Source organism: Salvelinus namaycush, chromosome 22 (genome assembly GCF_016432855.1).
Source record: "Salvelinus namaycush isolate Seneca chromosome 22, SaNama_1.0, whole genome shotgun sequence".
Lineage (NCBI taxonomy): Eukaryota > Metazoa > Chordata > Actinopteri > Salmoniformes > Salmonidae > Salvelinus > Salvelinus namaycush.
The window spans coordinates 35,202,242-35,222,431 of record NC_052328.1 but is presented as its reverse complement, the minus strand read 5'-3'; the positions used below and the strand labels follow the sequence as shown (position 1 = coordinate 35,222,431).

The 20,190-nt window shown below is 43.8% G+C and overlaps 1 protein-coding gene across 1 annotated transcript in view; it reads right to left on the bottom strand.

The window, feature by feature from the left end:
- Nucleotides 1–504: 504 nt before the first annotated feature.
- The window catches only part of LOC120017775 (ABC transporter G family member 23-like), a 44,205-nt gene continuing 24,519 nt past the window's right edge, over nt 505–20,190 (bottom strand). Inside the window, exons 11-19 of the mRNA XM_038960751.1 lie at nt 19,685–19,755; nt 18,559–18,608; nt 18,371–18,427; nt 17,935–18,005; nt 17,220–17,308; nt 11,490–11,593; nt 11,053–11,212; nt 10,285–10,389; nt 505–611 (exon numbers count right to left, since the gene is read on the bottom strand). Of these exons, the coding sequence (XP_038816679.1) occupies nt 505–611; nt 10,285–10,389; nt 11,053–11,212; nt 11,490–11,593; nt 17,220–17,308; nt 17,935–18,005; nt 18,371–18,427; nt 18,559–18,608; nt 19,685–19,755 (814 nt within the window). The remainder of the gene's footprint in view (nt 612–10,284; nt 10,390–11,052; nt 11,213–11,489; nt 11,594–17,219; nt 17,309–17,934; nt 18,006–18,370; nt 18,428–18,558; nt 18,609–19,684; nt 19,756–20,190) is intronic.

The window sequence follows — 20,190 nt, the reverse complement described above, 5'->3', positions numbered from 1 at the left end:
TACCAGTAAAACAAATATCCTACATAAAACACCTGTGCAACCAATGCAATAATGGCAATTAACAATCAACAATATGCAAAGCAGTATCGGGAAAACACACTAACATTACAGACTTATAACGGCAGTACAGTAGAATCCTGCTGTAAACGTATTATACCCATTCATGTTATTGTCCACAATAACAGTCCTCAGACGATGATCACTCTTCTGACGGTGATTACACTTCATAACACCTGAGTGGGCGGGTGCAGTGTCCAGACGCACATTTCAGGCATTCTGATTGGTTTGTGAGTGACAAATAGATAGGTTGAGTAGCCAAACTCTATCTGCACTGACCATACACACACTCACTAGACGATATATACACACACCATATACACACTCACTAGACTATATATACACACACCATATAGACACTCACTTACACACACCACATTGACACTCCCACACAAAACCCTCACTCACATACACTACATAGGCACACATCTTCCCTGGGTAGGCGTCTCACATCCTCAGCTTGAGGATGACGATGGCCAGGATGACGAAGAAAGTGTTCCAGCCCAGGGTGACAACAAAGCCTCGCCACACTATCATCCTGGAGAGACCCCAGCCTGAGGGAGAGACAAGATAAGATGGTGTCTTTCTCTTTCTCTCTGTGTGTGTGTGAGAGAGAGTTTGTGTGTGTGTGTGTGTGTGTGTGTGTGTGTGTGTGTGTGTGTGTGTGTGTGTGTGTGTGTGTGTGTGTGTGTGTGTGTGTGTGTGTGTGTGTGCGTGTGCGTGTGCGTGTGCGTGTGTGTGTGTGAGAGAGAGAGAGAGTTTGTGTGTGCGTGTGTTTGTACTGTGATGTGAAGATGAGACAGACAGACAGAGATAGAGCAGAATATCTCTCCTCCACTGTGAGCTCGGGACTATGTACAGTGGGGAGAACAAGTATTTGATACACTGCCGATTTTGCAGGTTTTCCTACTTACAAAGCATGTAGAGGTCTGTCATTTTTATCATAGGTACACTTCAACTGTGAGAGACGGAATCTAAAACAAAAATCCAGAAAATCACATTGTATGATTTTTAAGTAATTAATTTGCATTTTATTGCATGACATAAGTATTTGATCACCTACCAACCAGTAAGAATTCCGGCTCTCACAGACCTGTTAGTTTTTCTTTAAGAAGCCCTCCTGGGGGGGACAAAATGGCGCCGTAGAGAGAACACTGTGTTTCAGCGAGCTCCCGTGGCATTCGTAAATTTATATTCTTTCATTAATCTCCTAGCTTGAAAAAGTGGTAGAATTGGCTAAATAAGTTATCCTGCAATGAGTCTTGACGGTTATTTCTCAAAAATCTCCGACAACATGCCCAGCAGAGCTACTAAGAACTCGACCAAAACCACCATCCCTGTAGATGTGCAGGAGGAGCTAGCTTACGTTAGCGAGGCTAGCACCGTTGCGGATCCAGGCACAATGGACCTGGTGATTCAAAAGATGACGGACAACATTACTAAAGTGATCGATGTTAAGATAAGAACGGTCTTGGAAGCAATAGCAGGCCATTCAGCTGAATTACAGAGGGTGGTCAAACGTGTCGATGAGGCGGAAGGAAGAATCGCTACAGTGGAAGCCTCAACTACATCTATGGACACTAAGATGAAAGCACTTGAGAAACAGGTGCGCGAAATGGCGGAGCACATTGACGACTTGGATAATCGAGGACGCAGATGCAATATTCGTGTTGTGGGACTCCCGGAAAATTCTGAAGGGACACGTTCAGTAAAATTTTTTGAGGAATGGATCCCTGACTACTTACAAATGGACACTAAGGCTGGTCGTGTGAAGCTGGACAGAGCTCATCGCTCTCAAGCACCGATACCCGGTCCCAACCAGCGCCCACGGCCAGTGGTTATAAAGTTCCACAACTTCACCGACAAGCAGCGCGTTATGGATGCGGCTAGAAATATCGGCTCTGACGGTAGTCAACGGTAAAGGTCCAAAGGTCTCATTCTTCAATGATTACTCCACAGCGGTTGTACGAAGACGCAAAGGGTTTGATGAGGCGAAGGCTCGACTCAGGAGAATGAAGATGGACTACGCACTGTTGTACCCGGCCACATTGAAGATTATGGTCAACGGATCGCCTAAGAAATTCTCCACACCTGAAGAGGCTGCTGCGTTTATTGACTCTCTCGGGTAAATAACTTTAAGCTGCGCCGCCGCAGCATTGGATAACTTTATTATCTTATTTGAACCTGATCATGAAACAGTGGTGTGAGCTCTCACATGCTCCGGTTCAGTAATATTCGTATTTTTATTATTTTTCTTGCTAAAGTAACTGCCGCTATAGCTCAGGCTGAGATATGGGTGAATCTATATTGGTGCCCAGGCTTGGTTTTAGGTGGAAGAGCCTCAATCTTCATATATTGATTTTCATTTTCATATGTATAAAGGACGAGGCTATTGAGTGGCAATGCAGACTTAAGAGTCTACATTGGAAAGTTGAAATCCCCTGCATGTTAGCTAGTGGGAAAACCCCCTTTTGGATCTTTACATGTTTAATTTTTGGGTTTAGTATAGTTAGAGTTCAGGGTTCATATCGTTTGTTTATGCTCGGTGAGATAGAAGAGAGTTCAACACATGGAAAAAGGTACCACCCCATTTTTACAGTGGGATTCAGTCTGAATATGAAACGGTCAAAGTGCAATGGCAGGTAATACACTGCGTGTATGTACATGGAACATTAGAGGGAGCCATAATCCCATTAAAAGGAAGAAGGTACTGTCTTTTTTGAAAAAAGAAAATGTTGATATTGCCCTGTTGCAAGAAACTCATTTGGATGATAAGGAACATCTGAAATTACAACAAGGGGGGTTTGGTCAAGTGTTTTTCTCATCATTTACATCCAGAAGTAGAGGTGTAGCAATTCTTGTGAAAAAGAACTTACCACTTAAGGTCTTGAATTGTGTGAAAGATAAATCTGGTCGCTTTGTTATAATTAATGGTACTTTACAAGGGCAGAGCATCTCCATAATGAATATTTACTTCCCCCCTGCCCACCCCCCCGATTTCCTCACCAAGGTATTTCTAGACTTTTCAGAATTAAACTCAGACACTGCAGTGGTTGGAGGAGATTTTAATTGTTTGTTGAACCCCCTTATTGATAAGTTTCCCAGCGGTATAGCTTCACTCTCCCCTCGAGCTAAGTCACTTAAAGTTATTTGTGATGATCTGGGGTATGCTGATGTTTGGAGAACTTTTCACCCCTCCAACAGAGAGTTCACTTTTTTCTCTGCACCTCATGGATGTCAGACTAGAATAGATTACTTTTTTATGCCCAGGACGTCTTTGCAGTCTGTTTTATCTGCTAGGATAGGAAGCATAGTCATATCTGATCATGCGGAGGTGATCCTGGACATAAAACTCAACGGGGCATTCAATCTGTCAAGACATTGGAGGTTGAATACAACCATCCTTAAAGACCATACGTTCACATCATATTTTATTACAGAGTTTAAAGCATTTTTCTCTTAACTCTCAATCAACAGATAATCCCTCGCTCCTTTGGGAAACCTGTAAAGCGTACGCCAGGGGTCTGATTATGTCATACACAGCCACTAAGAGGCGGAAAAAGCGTGAAAAGCAAAAAAGGTTAGAGGGTGAATTAGGAACTAAAGAGAAGGACTACATTAAAACTCCCACTCCTGCCCTATTAAAGGAAATATCAGTTCTTAGATCAACGTTGGACTCTCTCCTAACACAGGACGCTGAAAAGAAAATGGGATTTGTCAGGCAAAAGCTATACGAACATGGCGATAAGCCAGGAAAGTACTTGGCGTACTTAGCTAAAAAGAGAGCTGACTCACAGTCAATTGCTACTATTACTGATTCGGATGGCAATCATTTATATGAAAATAAATTGATAAATGACTCATTTAAGAAATTTTATGCAAATCTTTATGCCTCAGAACTGCCAAATGACGCACCCAAATTAATGGAGAATTTCTTTTCTAAGATTGAGCTCCCTACTATCTCCGAAGACCAGAGGTCTCTCCTTAATGCCCCTATTACCGAGGAAGAGATAATGTTCGCAATTAAGAATCTGCAAAACGGTAAGGCCCCAGGACCAGACGGGTTTGGTAGTGAATTCTATAAAGAGTTTCATGGCCTGATCCTTGAGCCATTGCGTGATATGTTTAACCACTCATTTTCAAATGACCAGCTCCCTCAAACGCTGAGGGAAGCCAACATATCACTTATTCTCAAAAAGGGAAAATGTCCAGAGTCTTGTTCCTCGTACAGACCAATTTCCCTTCTGAATGTGGATAGAAAATTACTTTCTAAAATTCTAGCCACAAGATTAGAGGACTCACTGCCACTAATTGTGAAAGGAGACCAAACTGGCTTCATTAAGGGCCGTAAGTCGTGCAACAATGTCAGGCGGCTTCTTAATGTAATTCAAGCCTACCAACAAAGTGCTAGGGATGGTCTTGTGCTCTCCCTAGATGCTGAGAAAGCATTTGATCGTGTGGAGTGGTCTTACCTACTCTTTGCTCTAAATAAATTTGGTCTAGGGGACAACTTTATAAAATGGGTGAAAGTTTTATATGAGGATCCTCAGGCTGCTGTCCTTACTAATGGGCTAAGGTCAAATAGCTTCTCTATATACAGAGGTACCAGACAGGGCTGCCCTTTGTCCCCCCTCCTATTTGCACTCGCTATGGAACCACTGGCTGAGGCCATCAGGGTAACGCCTACTATACAGGGGCTGCTCATTGGTGATGTTCACCATAAAATAAGCTTGTATGCTGATGATGTCCTGATATTCATCTCTAATCCCGAGACCTCAACTACATCTCTTATTAATATTATTCAATTATTCAGCGAATTCTCAGGCTACAAGATTAACTTAACTAAATCAGAGGCTATGCCACTTGGTAGCCTTCACTCTGTACCTAATACTTCTCCCCCCTTCCCTTTTAAATGGTCTCCCTCAGGCTTTACGTATCTGGGTATATTTGTAACTCCTAAATTCCAGCAAATGTACAAAGCCAATTTTGTTCCCTTGTTTGATACAGTAAGACAGGATCTGGAGCGCTGGAACTCTCTCCCGATTTCTTGGTTGGGTAGAATATCCCTCTTGAAAATGAACATTTTACCTAGACTACTTTACCCAATCCAAATGATCCCAGTATTACTCTCCAATAAGGTAATAAAGGATGTAAATGGATGGCTAAGTTCCTTCATATGGAGTAAACGCAAGCCAAGGCTTAAGATGGCAATATTGCAGCTGCCAAGTTCTATGGGGGGCTTGGATCTGCCCAATATCAGGTTCTATCAGTGGTGTGCCCACCTATGTTATATTTCTGATTGGATCACAAACGATGACTCCTCTATTTGGTTAGACATTGAGACTTCTCTTTCAAAATACCCCTTACAGGATCTTTTATTTTTCAGAAGTTTCAAGTCTGTAGAAGATCACTGCAATAATCCTATTACACTTAACACACTCAAGGTGTGGAGGTCAGTTCGGCGCTTCCTGGGAGGGTCCAAACTGACCTCTGCTCTTACCCCAATTCTTAACAACCCAGATTTTGGTCCAGGATTGCTGGATGCTGGCTTTAACTCTTGGCTTAATAAGGGCATACGCAGACTAAATGACTTATTTGCTGATAAGATTCTATTGTCATTTGAGCAGATGGTGGAGAAATACCGACTCCCAAAGCAGGACTTTTTCCGCTTCCTACAAGTAAGACATTATATTGTGAAGAGCACCACCTTAATTGGTAACCCTGATATGTCTGTCATTGAGAGAATGCTTTTCTTTCCACAAAGGAAAATGTCTGTAAGTCTGTTTTATGATGCTTTAAGGTCCTTTCCTGCTGTCGATACACAGAGGGTGAAACAAGTGTGGGAGAAAGAATTGTCTGTGACTATTGACGAAGAGATGTGGGAGGACATTTGGAGATATGCAAAAACAATATCTATATGTAATCGTACTAGAGCAATCCAATTAAGAATAATACACCGATTGCATATATCCCCAAATCGCAGACATGCCTTTAGCCCCTCTTCCTCTTCTCCTCAGTGTCTTAAATGCAAAACTGATACAGGCACCCTAACACATTGTTTATGGTCATGTACCAAAATACAAAGATACTGGTCTGGTGTTCTGCAAGAAATTGAAAAGATCCTAGGGGTTGATCTAGAATTGGACCCAGTTTCTTTACTGTTGGGTCTCCCTAGTAGGCATGTTACTTCTGTGAGTAAGAGGAGGCTTTATAACATCCTTACCTTTGCTGCAAGGAAAAACATCCTTTTACGGTGGATTAGTGATAAGGTTCCTTCTATTAAAGATTGGCATAAGATACTTTTTGAATGGGTGCCTCTGGAATATCTGACATGTACATTGCATTCTAAAACAGATCAGTTCTACAAAGTGTGGGAACCCTATCTAAATTACCTAGAACCTGAGGTATCAGCTATTATGCTGCAAGGATTCTCTTAGAATGGTGGTGATCTATGTATTCAGAACTACACTGTATGTTCCATGTGTGGAACCTAACTTCTTAGTTTAAACCGAGCTTTTTTGTTTAATCTCTGTTTGTAAGTTTGTTTAAAATGTATGTATTGAGAGACGCAATGATGGGGATAGGGTGAGAGAAGCGGGGATAGGAAAGTGGTGTGCGTATGTGTGTATAGGTATATGTGTATATATATATGTATGCGCAGATATGTGTAGGCGGGTGCCGTATTTTTTTATTATTATTATTATTTTTTGCCTTGTCTCTGTTGTTGTATCTCTTTAATATGGGTGAAAATTGTGAAATTCCAATAAAAATACTGTAAAAAAAAAAGAAGCCCTCCTGTTCTCCACTCATTACCTGTATTAACTGCACCTGTTTGAACTCGTTACCTGTATAAAAGACACCTGTCCACACACTCAATCAAACAGACTCCAACCTCTCCACAATGGCCAAGACCAGAGAGCTGTGTAAGGACATCAGGGATAAATTGTAGACCTGTACAAGGCTGGGATGGGCTACAGGACAATAGGCAAGCAGCTTGGTGAGAAGGCAACAACTGTTGGCACAATTATTAGAAAATGGAAGAAGTTCAAGATGACGGTCAATCACCCTCGGTCTGGGGCTCCATGCAAGATCTCACCTCGTGGGGCATCAATGATCATGAGGAATGTGAGGGATCAGCCCAGAACTACACGGCAGGACCTGGTCAATGACCTGAAGAGAGCTGGGACCACAGTCTCAAAGAAAACCATTAGTAACACACTACGCCGTCATGGATTAAAATCCTGCAGCGCACGCAAGGTCCCCCTGCTCAAGCCAGCGCATGTCCAGGCCCGTCTGAAGTTTGCCAATGACCATCTGGATGATCCAGAGGAGGAATGGGAGAAGGTCATGTGGTCTGATGAGACAAAAATAGAGCTTTTTGGTCTAAACTCCACTCGCCGTGTTTGGAGGAAGAAGAAGGATGAGTACAACCCCAAGAACACCATCCCAACCGTGAAGCATGGAGGTGGAAACATCATTCTTTGGGGATGCTTTTCTGCAAAGGGGACAGGACAACTGCACCGTATTGAGGAGAGGATGGATGGGGCCATGTATCGCGAGATCTTGACCAACAACCTCCTTCCCTCAGTAAGAGCATTGAAGATGGGTCGTGGCTGGGTCTTCCAGCATGACAACGACCCGAAACACACAGCCAGGGCAACTAAGGAGTGGCTCCGTAAGAAGCATCTCAAGGTCCTGGAGTGGCCTAGCCAGTCTCCAGACCTGAACCCAATAGAAAATCTTTGGAGGGAGCCGAAAGTCCGTATTGCCCAGCGACAGCCCCGAAACCTGAAGGATCTGGAGAAGGTCTGTATGGAGGAGTGGGCCAAAATCCCTGCTGCAGTGTGTGCAAACCTGGTCAAGAACTACAGGAAACGTATGATCTCTGTAATTGCAAACTAAGGTTTCTGTACCAAATATTAAGTTCTGCTTTTCTGATGTATCAAATACTTATGTCATGCAATAAAATGCCAATTAATTACTTAAAAATCATACAATGTGATTTTCTGGATTTTTGTTTTAGATTCCTTCTCTCACAGTTGAAGTGTACCTATGATAAAAATTACAGACCTCTACATGCTTTGTAAGTAGGAAAACCTGCAAAATCGTCAGTGTATCAAATACTTGTTCTCCCCACTGTATGTATGTATGTACAGTATGTATATATGTCTGTGTGTATGTATGTAAACTCAGCAAAAAAAGAAACATTCCTTTTTCAGGACCTTGTCTTTCTTTCTTTAAATTTTTATTTTTTATTTTTTATTTTTATCCCCTTTTCTCCCCAATTTTCGTGGTATCCAATCGCTAGTAATTACTATCTTGTCTCATCGCTACAACTCCCGTACGGGCTCGGGAGAGACGAAGGTCGAAAGCCATGCGTCCTCCGAAGCACAACCCAACCAAGCCGCACTGCTTCTTAACACAGCGCGCCTCCAACCCGGAAGCCAGCCGCACCAATGTGTCGGAGGAAACACCGTGCACCTGGCCCCCTCGGTTAGCGCGCACTGCGCCCGGCCCGCCACAGGAGTCGCTGGAGCGCGATGAGACAAGGATATCCCTACCGGCCAAACCCTCCCTAACCCGGACGACGCTATGCCAATTGTGCGTCGCCCCACGGACCTCCCGGTCGCGGCCGGCTGCGACAGAGCCTGGGCGCGAACCCAGAGACTCTGGTGGCGCAGCTAGCACTGCGATGCAGTGCCCTAGACCACTGCGCCACCCGGGAGGCCCCCAGGACCTTGTCTTTGTAAAAATACAAATAACTTCACAGATCTTCATTGTAAAGGGTTTGAACACTGTTTCCCATGCTTGTTCAATGAACCATAAACAATTAATGAACATGAACCCGTGGAACGGTCGTTAAGACACTAACAGCTTACAGACGGTAGGCAATTAAGGTCACAAAACTTAGGACACTAAAGAGGCCTTTCTACTGATTCTGAAAAACACCAAAGAAAGATGCCCAGGGTACCTGCTCATCTGCGTGAACGTGCCTTAGGCATGCTGCAAGGAGGCATGAGGACTACAGATGTGGCCAGGGCAAAAAATTGCAATGTCAGTACTGTGAGACGCCTAAGACAGCGCTACAGGGAGACTGGACGGACAGCTGATCATCCTCGCAGTGGCAGACCACATGTAACAACACCTGCACAGGATCGGTACATCCGAACATCACCCCTGCAGGAGAGGTACAGGATGGCAACAACAACTGCCCGAGTTACACCAGGAACGCACAATCCCTCCATCAGTGCTCAGACTGTCCGCAATAGGCTGAGAGAGGCTGGACTGAGGGCTTGTAGGCCTGTTGTAAGGCAGGTCCTCACCTCGCCTATGGGCACAAACCCACCGTCGCTGGACCAGACAGGACTGGCAAAAAGTGTTCTTCACTGACGAGTCGCGGTTTTGTCTCACCAGGAGTGATGGTCGGATTCGCGTTTCATCGAACGAATGAGTGTTACACCGAGGCCTGTACTCTGGAGCGGGATTGATTTGGAGGTGGAGGGTCCGTCATGGTCTGGGACGGTGTGTCACAGCATCATCGGACTGAGCTTGTTGTCGTTGCAGGCAATCTCAACGTTGTGCATTACAGGGAAAACATCCTCCTCCCTCATGTGGTACCCTTCCTGCAGGCTCATCCTGACATGACCCTCCAGCATGACAATGCCACCAGCCATACTGCTCATTCTGTGTGTGATTTCCTGCAAGACAGGAATGTCAGTGTTTATGTATGGTCATGTCAGGATCGAAGAGCCCGGATCTAAATCCCATTGAGCACGTCTGGGACCTGTTGGATCGGAGGGTGAGGGCTAGGGCCATTCCCCCCAGAAATGTCTGGGAACTTGCAGGTGCATTGGTGGAAGAGTGGGGTGACATCTCACAGCAAGAACTAGCAAATCTGGTGCAGTCCATGAGGAAGAGATGCACTGCAGTACTTAATGCAGCTGGTGGCCACAGCAGATACTGACTGTTACTTTTGATATTGACCTTTGTTCAGGGACACATTATTCCATTTCTGTTCGTCACATGTCTGTGGAACTTGTTCAGTTTATGTCTCAGTTGTTGAATCTTGTCATGTTCATACACAATATTTACACATGTTACATTTTCTGAAAATAAACGCAGTTGACAGTGAGAGGACGTTTTTGTTGTTGCTGAGTTTATGTACAGTATTTATATTTGTGTGTGTGTGTCTGTGTGTGTGTTTCTGTGTGTGTGTGTGTGTGTTACCTCTGTACATGATGCATCGTAGGGCTTCAGAAGCGTAGGTCTGGGGCAGGGCCAGACTGATGTAACGTAGTGGATAGGGGATGCACTCCACAGGCCAGATTATACCTGTACGGAGAGGAGGAAAGAGAGAGACTTAGAGAAACAGAGAGTCTTAGAGAAAGAGAGAGACAGAGAGAAACAGAGAGTCTTAGAGAAAGAGAGAGACAGAGAGAAACAGAGAGTCTTAGAGAAAGAGAGTGTGAGACCTGTGTGTGTGCTGTTCTTCTTTGTGAGGCTCAGAAGACAGAGACATATCCTAAACTGATCTGCTTTGGCAACATGGATTTTCTTCCAAGAAAGTGTTATTTTCAGAAAGAGTAATTGGATTGAACTGAATAGGATTTAATTCAACTTTATTGAGAGAACATGGAAGACACTATTGTAGTTTGGCATAGTTACGGAAATCAACCCCCCTAAAACGTACCACTCACTATTGAGGTAAAAGACAGTGTGTGTGTGTGTGTGTGTGTCTCTGTGTGCTAGTGTGTGTCCGTGCGTCCGTGTGTGAGTGTGTGACCACTGAGATTGAGGTAAAAGACAGTGTGTGTGTGTGTGTCTCTTTGTGCTAGCGTGTGTACGTGTGTCCGTGTGTGAGTGTGTGACCACTGAGATTGAGGTAAAAGATAGTGTGTGAGTGTGTGTGTGTCTCTGTGCGTCCTTATGTGAGTGTGTGACGTACCACTGACGATGAGGTTGAGGTAAAAGACAGTGTGTGAGTGTGTGACGTACCACTGACGATGAGGTTGGGGTAGAATATACCAAGGGCAGCTTGGGTGGCGTTCTGTTCGTCATCGATGGCGGATGAGATGACCAGACCAAAGGAAGTGCCTGTTATGCCCTGCAGCACGATCAGAGCTATAACCAACACCAGGTTCCCCTCATTAGGGATCTGGAGGGAGGGAGGGAGAGAGGCGGAGGAGGGGGAGAAGGACGGAGAGAGAGAGGACAGGGATTGGAGGAGGAGAGAGTAAAAAGTGAGAAAGACAGCAAAGGAGGGATGGTAACAAGAGAGGGGAAGGTGAAAGAGCATGTCATGTTATTCAATGATATAGTGTCTGTTGCATAAGGGTCTGACTCTTTCTATTGTCACAATACAGAGACCTGTGTGTGTGTGTGTGTGTGTGTGTGTGTGTGTGTGTGTGTGTGTGTGTGTGTGTGTGTGTTACCTTAAAGACAAGCAGCATTAAGATCAGTAGTAAAATGATCTGAACACTGATGATAATCAGCTGGGAGATGAGATACGCCAGCACGGTCTCCATTGAACTCACACCTGGAGAGAGAGACAGCACACTGTGGCTAAATATTTAACCATGGTTACTGATCAAAACCTTAGAAAAACCTTGACAAAGTACAGGCTCAGTGAGCACAGCCTTGCCATTGAGAAGGGTAGACACAGGAAAATCTGGCTCCCTGTAGAGGAAAGGCTGTGAAACCACTGCACAACAGCAGAACCTGAGACGGAGCTGCATTTCCTGACAAAATGTAAAAAAATATAAAACAATTAGAGAGTGTCATTTCCCCAAATTTGAAACCCTTATTCAAGGTTTCAAAGACCTCTCTGATGAGGATCGACTGCCCGCCCTGTTGGGGGAGGACGCAGAGAGCTGTGGGTTGGCAGCGCACTACATTGCTGCCTGCCATAAGATGAGGGACAGTGTCTGAGAGACCAACCAACCTGCACATGTACTCTACTGTATGCTTATTGTTATTGTTGAATGTATAGTTATTTTGACACTTGGTTATTGTTACTGTTGTCCCTTTGACAATTTTGATTCTCATTTTTATTTTTTATATTGTAAATATCCAAAATAAGCTTTGGCAATATGTACATTGTTACGTCATGCCAATAAAGCAAATTGAATTTAATTGAACTGAGAGAGAGGGAGAGAGTGAGAATGAGGAATAGAGAGAAAGAGGAATAGAGAGAAAGAGAGAGAGTAAGGAGAGAGAGAATAAGAAAGAGAGGGATAGAGAGAGAGGAGGAATAGAGAGAAAGAGAGAGGAGTAAGAAGGAGAGAGAAAAGAAGAGGGAGAGGTAGAGAGAGAGAGCGAAGAGAGAGAGAAGAGAGAGAGAGAGCGAAGAGAGAGAGAGAGAGAGAGAGAGAGAGAGAGAGAGAGAGAGAGAGAGAGAGAGAGAGAGAGAGAGAGAGAGAGAGAGGATAGGAAGAACATAGAGGAAAATGTGGGGCCCATGGTGATTTAGCTAAATAGTCAATTATTGGACTGACCCTATCAGCACTGAGCCTATCTGCACTGAGCCTATCAGCACTGAGCCTATCAGCACTGAGCCTATCTGCACTGAGCCTATCTGCACTGAGCCTATCAGCACTGAGCCTATCAGCACTGAGCCTATCTGCACTGAGCCTATCAGCACTGAGCCTATCTGCACTGAGCCTATCTGCACTGAGCCTATCTGCACTGAGCCTATCAGCACTGAGCCTATCAGCACTGAGCCTATCAGCACTGAGCCTATCAGCACTGAGCCTATCTGCACTGAGCCTATCTGCACTGAGCCTATCAGCACTGAGCCTATCAGCACTGAGCCTATCAGCACTGAGCCTATCTGCACTGAGCCTATCTGCACTGAGCCTATCTGCACTGAGCCTATCAGCACTGAGCCTATCTGCACTGAGCCTATCTGCACTGAGCCTATCTGCACTGAGCCTATCAGCACTGAGCCTATCAGCACTGAGCCTATCTGCACTGAGCCTATCTGCACTGAGCCTATCAGCACTGAGCCTATCAGCACTGAGCCTATCAGCACTGAGCCTATCTGCACTGAGCCTATCAGCACTGAGCCTATCTGCACTGAGCCTATCTGGACTGAGCCTATCTGCACTGAGCCTATCTGCACTGAGCCTATCTGCACTGAGCCTATCAGCACTGAGCCTATCTGCACTGAGCCTATCAGCACTGAGCCTATCAGCACTGAGCCTATCAGCACTGAGCCTATCAGCACTGAGCCTATCAGCACTGAGCCTATCAGCACTGACCCTATCTGCACTGAGCCTATCAGCACTGACCGTACACACTCACTAGACTATATATACACACTCACACACACACACTACATTGACACTCCCACACAGAACCCAAACACACTCACATACACTACATAAACACACACACCCATTAGACACAACGCATACCGAAACAACACAAACACACATTCACATATAGTACCAGTCAAAAATGTGTACACACCTATTCATTCAAGAGGTTTTCTTTATTTTTACTAGTTTTACTCTATTTTTTTGAAGACATCAAAACTATGAAATAACACATATGGAATCGTGTCGTAAACAGAAAAGTGTTAAACAAATCAAAATATATTTTATATTTGAGATTCTTCAAAGTAGCCATCCTCTGCCAAATATCAAATATCAAAAATCAAATCAAATGTATTTATATAGCCCTTCTTACATCAGCTGATATCTCAAAGTGCTGTACAGAAACCCACTCTAAAACCCCAAACAGCAAGCAATGCAGGTGTAGAAGCACGGTGGCTAGGAAAAACTCCCTAGAAAGGCCAAAACCTAGGAAGAAACCTAGAGAGGAACCAGGCTATGAGGGGTGGCCAGTCCTCTTCTGGCTGTGCCGGGTGGAGATTATAACAGAACATGGCCAAGATGTTCAAATGTTCATAAATGACCAGCATGGTCAAATAATAATAATCACAGTAGTTGTCGAGGGTGCAGCAAGTCAGCACCTCAGGAGTAAATGTCAGTTGGCTTTTCATAGCCGATCATTAAGAGTATCTCTACCGCTCCTGCTGTCTCTAGAGAGTTGAAAACAGCAGGTCTGGGACAGGTAGCACATCCGGTGAACAGGTCAGGGTTCCATAGCCGCAGGCAGAACAGTTGAAACTGGAGCAGCAGCACGGCCAGGTGGACTGGGGACAACAAGGAGTCATCATGCCAGGTAGTCCTGAGGCATGGTCCTAGGGCTCAGGTCCTCCGAGAGAGAGAAAGAAAGAAAGAGAGAATTAGAGAGAGCATACTTAAATTCACACAGGACACCTGATAAGACAGGAGAAGTACTCCAGATATAACAAACTGACCCTAGCCCCCCGACACAAACTACTGCAGCATAAATACTGGAGGCTGAGACAGGAGGGGTCAGGAGACACTGTGGCCCCATCCAATGATACCCCCGGACAGGGCCAAACAGGAAGGATATAACCCCACCCACTTTGACAAAGCACAGCCCCCACACCACTAGAGGGATATCCCCAATTTGTAAGTCGCTCTGGATAAGAGCGTCTGCTAAATGACTTAAATGTAATGACTTAAATGTAAATGTAATATCTTCAACCACCAACTTACCATCCTGAGACAAGGCCGAGTATAGCCCACAAAGATCTCCGCCACGGCACAACCCAAGGGAGGGCGCCAACCCGGACAGGAAGATCACATCAGTGACTCAACCCACTCAAGTGACGCACCCCTCCTAGGGACGGCATGGAAGAGCACCAGTAAGCCAGTGACTCAGCCCCTGTAATATGGTTAGAGGCAGAGAATCCCAGTGGAGAGAGGGGAACCGGCCAGGCAGAGACAGCAAGGGCGGTTCGTTGTTCCAGAGCCTTTCCGTTCACCTTCACACTCCTGGGCCAGACTACAATCAATCATATGACCCACTGAAGAGATGAGTCTTCAGTAAAGACTTAAAAGTTGAGACCGAGTCTGCGTCTCTCACATGGGTAGGCAGACCATTCCACAAAAATGGAGATCTATAGGAGAAAGCCCTGCCTCCAGCTGTTTGCTTAGAAATTCTAAGGACAATTAGGAGGCCTGCGTCTTGTGACCGTAGCGTACGTGTAGGTATGTACGGCAGGACCAAATCGGAAAGATAGGCAGGAGCAAGCCCATGTAATGCTTTGTAGGTTAGCAGTAAAACCTTGAAATCAGCCCTAGCCTTAACAGGAAGCCAGTGTAGGGAGGCTAGCACTGGAGTAATATGATCAAATTTTTGGGTTCTAGTCAGGATTCTAGCAGCCGTATTTAGCACTAACTGAAGTTTATTTAGTGCTTTATCCGGGTAGCCGGAAAGTAGTGCATTGCAGTAGTCTAACCTAGAAGTAACAAAAGCATGGATACATTCTTCTGCATCATTTTTGGACAGAAAGTTTCTGAGTTTTGCAATGTTACGTAGATGGAAAAAAGCTGTCCTTGAAACAGTCTTGAAGAGAGAGAAAAAAGAGAGATCAGGGTCCAGAGTGACGCCGAGGTTCTTCAGTTTTATTTGAGACGACTTTACAACCATCAATATGAATTGTCAGATTCAACAGAAGATCTCTTTGTTTCTTGGGACCTAGAACAAGCATCTCTGTTTTGTCTGAGTTTAAAAGTAGAACGTTTTCAGCCATCCACTTCCTTATGTCTGAAACACAGGCTTCTAGCGAGGGCAATTTTGGGGCTTCACCATGTTTCATTGAAATGTACAGCTGTGTGTCATCCGCATAGCAGTGAAAGTTAACATGATGTTTTCGAATGACATCCCCAAGAGGTAAAATATATAGCGAAAACAATAGTGGTCCTAAAACGGAACCTTGAGGAACACCGAAATGTACAGTTGATTTGTCAGAGGACAAACCATTCACAGAGACAAACTGATATCTTTCCGACAGATAAGATCTAAACCAGGCCAGAACTTGTCCGTGTAGACCAATTTGGGTTTCCAATCTCTCCAAAAGAATGTGGTGATCGATGGTATCAAAGGCAGCACTAAGGTCTAGGAGCACGGTCTGACGCCATTAAAAGGTCATTTACCACCTTCACAAGTGCAGTCTCAGTGCTATGATGGGGTCTAAAACCAGACTGAAGCATTTCGTATACATTGTTTACTCTACAGAAAATGACCATGGTGATGAATCAACTAGTTTAGGCACTGTTATCATGTAGTTAGGAGTAGACACTTGGCTGTTGTCAGAATAATTAAAGCGGTAGTCTTCCAACATGGCCGCCAGGAGGCGTCGTACGTCAACTGCAAGCCCTCTATAGTGCACTATGGGCTCAGATCATCATCCGTGTACTGACCAGTATTGACCACTAGGGGGAGATGGCGGATTATTCTGATCAAAATCTAATCACATTGTATTTGTCACATGCACGTAACTGGTGTACACTATTGTGATATGTTTGCTTATGAGCCCTTCCCAACATGTGTATGCAGAATAAAAAAATAAATAATACAAATAAAAAATATAATTAAATATACTGAACAAAAATATAAAAGCAACATGCAAACATTTCTACGATTTTACTGAGTTACAGTTCATAACAGTTCATAGGAAATCAGTTCATAGGAAATCAGTCAATTGAAATAAATTCATTAGGCCCTAATCTATGGATTTCACATCACTGGGCAGGGGTGCAGCCATGCGTGGGCCTGGGAAGGCATGGGAGTTACAACGATAAATACATCAAGATAACTAACTAGCTAATATGAAGCTAGCAAACTGGTGATATTTAATTCACCTAGCTAGCTACAGTATGTAAAGTTAGGTAACTAGCTAACATTACGTTAGCAGCTAATTTGAGTTAGCCTGCACACTTAGTTTCTGTAGCAAGCTAGCTAATAATATAATTTTCAACATATATTTACTTACTTGAATAGGTTCTCCCACTGACTCTGTTTTCTTGGTCCTTAGAAATAATGGGAAATCTTCCTGAAGTTTCCGGTGGTAACAAAACGCAGCCAGCCATGTGGTTGGTTGGAGGGCTTTCATCAGCCTTCAGTTTGGTCTTCCAACATGGGGGTTGCTAGGTGATTTGTGACGTACTTGCAAGGCCTCTATAGGATGCTGTTTGGGACGCTCTGCCCAGGTCAAAATGTAAGCCCTAAATAGGGTATAGGGTGGCATTTTGTTGCCCACTGTGTGAACTTTGACCTCTTACCTGAGACCCAGCACCTTTCCATTAGCCCCTCCTTCCTCTCTATCACGAAGGACAGAGCCGTCAAGCCCACTGCCAGGTAGAATGTGATGCTGTGTAGAGAGAGAAGGCGTGCGGGAGAGAGAGAAGAAGGGAAGGGAGAGAATGAGGGGGAGCGAGAAGGAGGGAGGGGGAGCGAGAAGGAGGGAGACGGGAGGGGGAGAGAGGAGGGAGAGGGTAGAATGAGGGAGGGAGAGAGAGGAGGGAGGGGGGAGAATGAGGGAGGGAGAGAGAGGAGGGAGGGAGTAGAATGAGGGAGGGGGAGAGAGGAGGGAGAGGGTAGAATGAGGGAGGGAGAGAGAGGAGGGAGGGGGTAGAATGAGGGAGGGAGAGAAGGGGAAAATAAGAGGATACATTGAGAGAATAAAAAGAGGAAACATGAGGAAGTTATATGGAGTAGAGAGAGAGACAAGAGCGAGAGAGAGACAGGAGAGAGAGAGAGAGAGACAGGAGAGAGAGAGAGAGAGAGAGAGAGAGAGAGACAAGAGCGAGAGAGAGACAGGAGAGAGAGAGAGAGAGACAGGAGAGAGAGAGAGAGAGAGACAGAAAGAGAGAGAGACAGAAAGAGAGAGAGCGACAGGGGGAGAGTAAGAGGAGGGAAACCATAAGACATACAGTATCTTAACAGATTATCATCTTTGTCTCAGTAAAGCTGACTATGTTCAGACTGAATCTCTACCTCAGAACGGCTCCTGGTGTCACAAACGTGGTGAAGTCTGAGTCCATGCTGCCATAGATGGGCTCCTCAAACTGGAAAGAGATACGGGACAAAGAGATATAGATATAGTGAGCAAAAGGTGTTAAAAAATGAGAAATGTGACACAGAAATGGTAAGTGAAATATTTTCCCCCTATGCACAGTACATCTGTGTATTCATCAGGAAGGGATCAAACATTTGTATACGTTCAACAATACTGGTTACATTGTGGTCTTGGGAAGACAACAGCTTGTCTATATCAGACACTAGCAAGGCTAGTAGATGTGGATGGCAGAATACTATCAACACAGGGCCTGCTTCCCAAATGACACCCTATTCCCTACAGAGGACACTACTTTTGACCATGGACCTATGGACCATTTGGGACGTAACCAGGGTTTTAAGGGGATTGTCATACCTTGACAGGAAGCGAGAGCAGGTAAGACCTGCTACTCATCTTATACTGGACAAAACCCTGAGGAGGGAACAGAGAGGCAGAAGCCATATGAATAATAACACTAACACTCTCAAAAGTCAAATAACTCTTCCAAAACACTATCATTCGTCACCTAATGACAAAACAAAGAAAAGGGAACTCTGGTGTACCTCAAAGGCATCTTTAATTTTTTTCTGAAGCATTAAGGCGATTTGTCGATCTGGAGAAAATACATTAAAAGGTTAAAACAATGTCACCATAAGTTTGACTATTATCACTTGAAAAATGTTTGATCTATTTCAATGATTTGAACGTTTACAGTATTTGGATTAAAACAGTGTTCTAATCTATTCAGATCTATTCTATTCTATCGGCATTCTATTATATTCTAACAGTGTTCTATTCAGATCTATTCTATTCTATCGGCATTCTATTCTAACAGTGTTCTATTCTATTCAGATCTATTCTATTCTAACAGTGTTCTATTCTATTCAGATCTATTCTATTCTATCGGCATTCTATTATATTCTAACAGTGTTCTATTCAGATCTATTCTATCGGCATTCTATTCTAACAGTGTTCTATTCTATTCAGGTCTATTCTATTCTAACAGTGTTCTATTCTATCGGCATTCTATTCTATTCTAACAGTGTTCTATTCTATTCAGGTCTATTCTATTCTAACAGTGTTCTATTCTATTCAGATCTATTCTATTCTAAAAGTGTTCTATTCTATTCAGATCAACTATATTCTATCAGTATTCTATCAGTGTTCTATTCAGATCTATTCTATCGGCATTCTATTATATTCTAACAGTGTTCTATTCTAATCAGATCTATTCTATCGGCATTCTATTATATTCTAACAGTGTTCTATTCTATTCAGATCTATTCTATTCTAACAGTGTTCTATTCTATTCAGATCTATTCTATTCTAACAGTGTTCTATTCTATTCAGATCTATTCTATTCTATCGGCATTCTATTCTATTCTAACAGTGTTCTATTCTATTCAGATCTATTCTATTCTAACAGTGTTCTATTCTATTCAGATCTATTCTATTCTAAAAGTGTTCTATTCTATTCAGATCAACTATATTCTATCAGTATTCTATCAGTGTTCTATTCTAATCAGATCTATTCTATCGGCATTCTATTATATTCTAACAGTGTTCTATTCTATTCAGATCTATTCTATTCTAACAGTGTTCTATTCTAGTGGTATTGTATTCTGCTCTATTTAAAGGTACATTCTGGAACACTGTCACACGCCAACAGACTGCGGAGTGAAAGCTTACTGGTCAGGTCCAACCAGACGTGCACCGACCCTCCATCCACTACCTCCTTAGAGACCTGGCGCTGGACCATCCTGTATAACACAACACACACCACAGAGACATGATACAGTAAGGATCCTGTATAATACAACACAAACATGATACAGTAAGCATCCTGTATAACACAACACACACCACAGAGACATGATACAGTAAGGATCCTGTATAATACAACACACACCACAGAGACATGATACAGTAAGGATCCTGTATAATACAACACACACCACAGAGACATGATACAGTAAGGATCCTGTATAATACAACACACACCACAGAGACATGATACAGTATGGATCCTGTATAATACAACACACACCACAGAGACACGATACAGTAAGGATCCTGTATAATACAACACGCACCACAGAGACATGATACAGTAAGGATCCTATATAATACAACACACACCACAGAGACATGATACAGTAAGGATCCTGTATAATACAACACACACCACAGAGCAA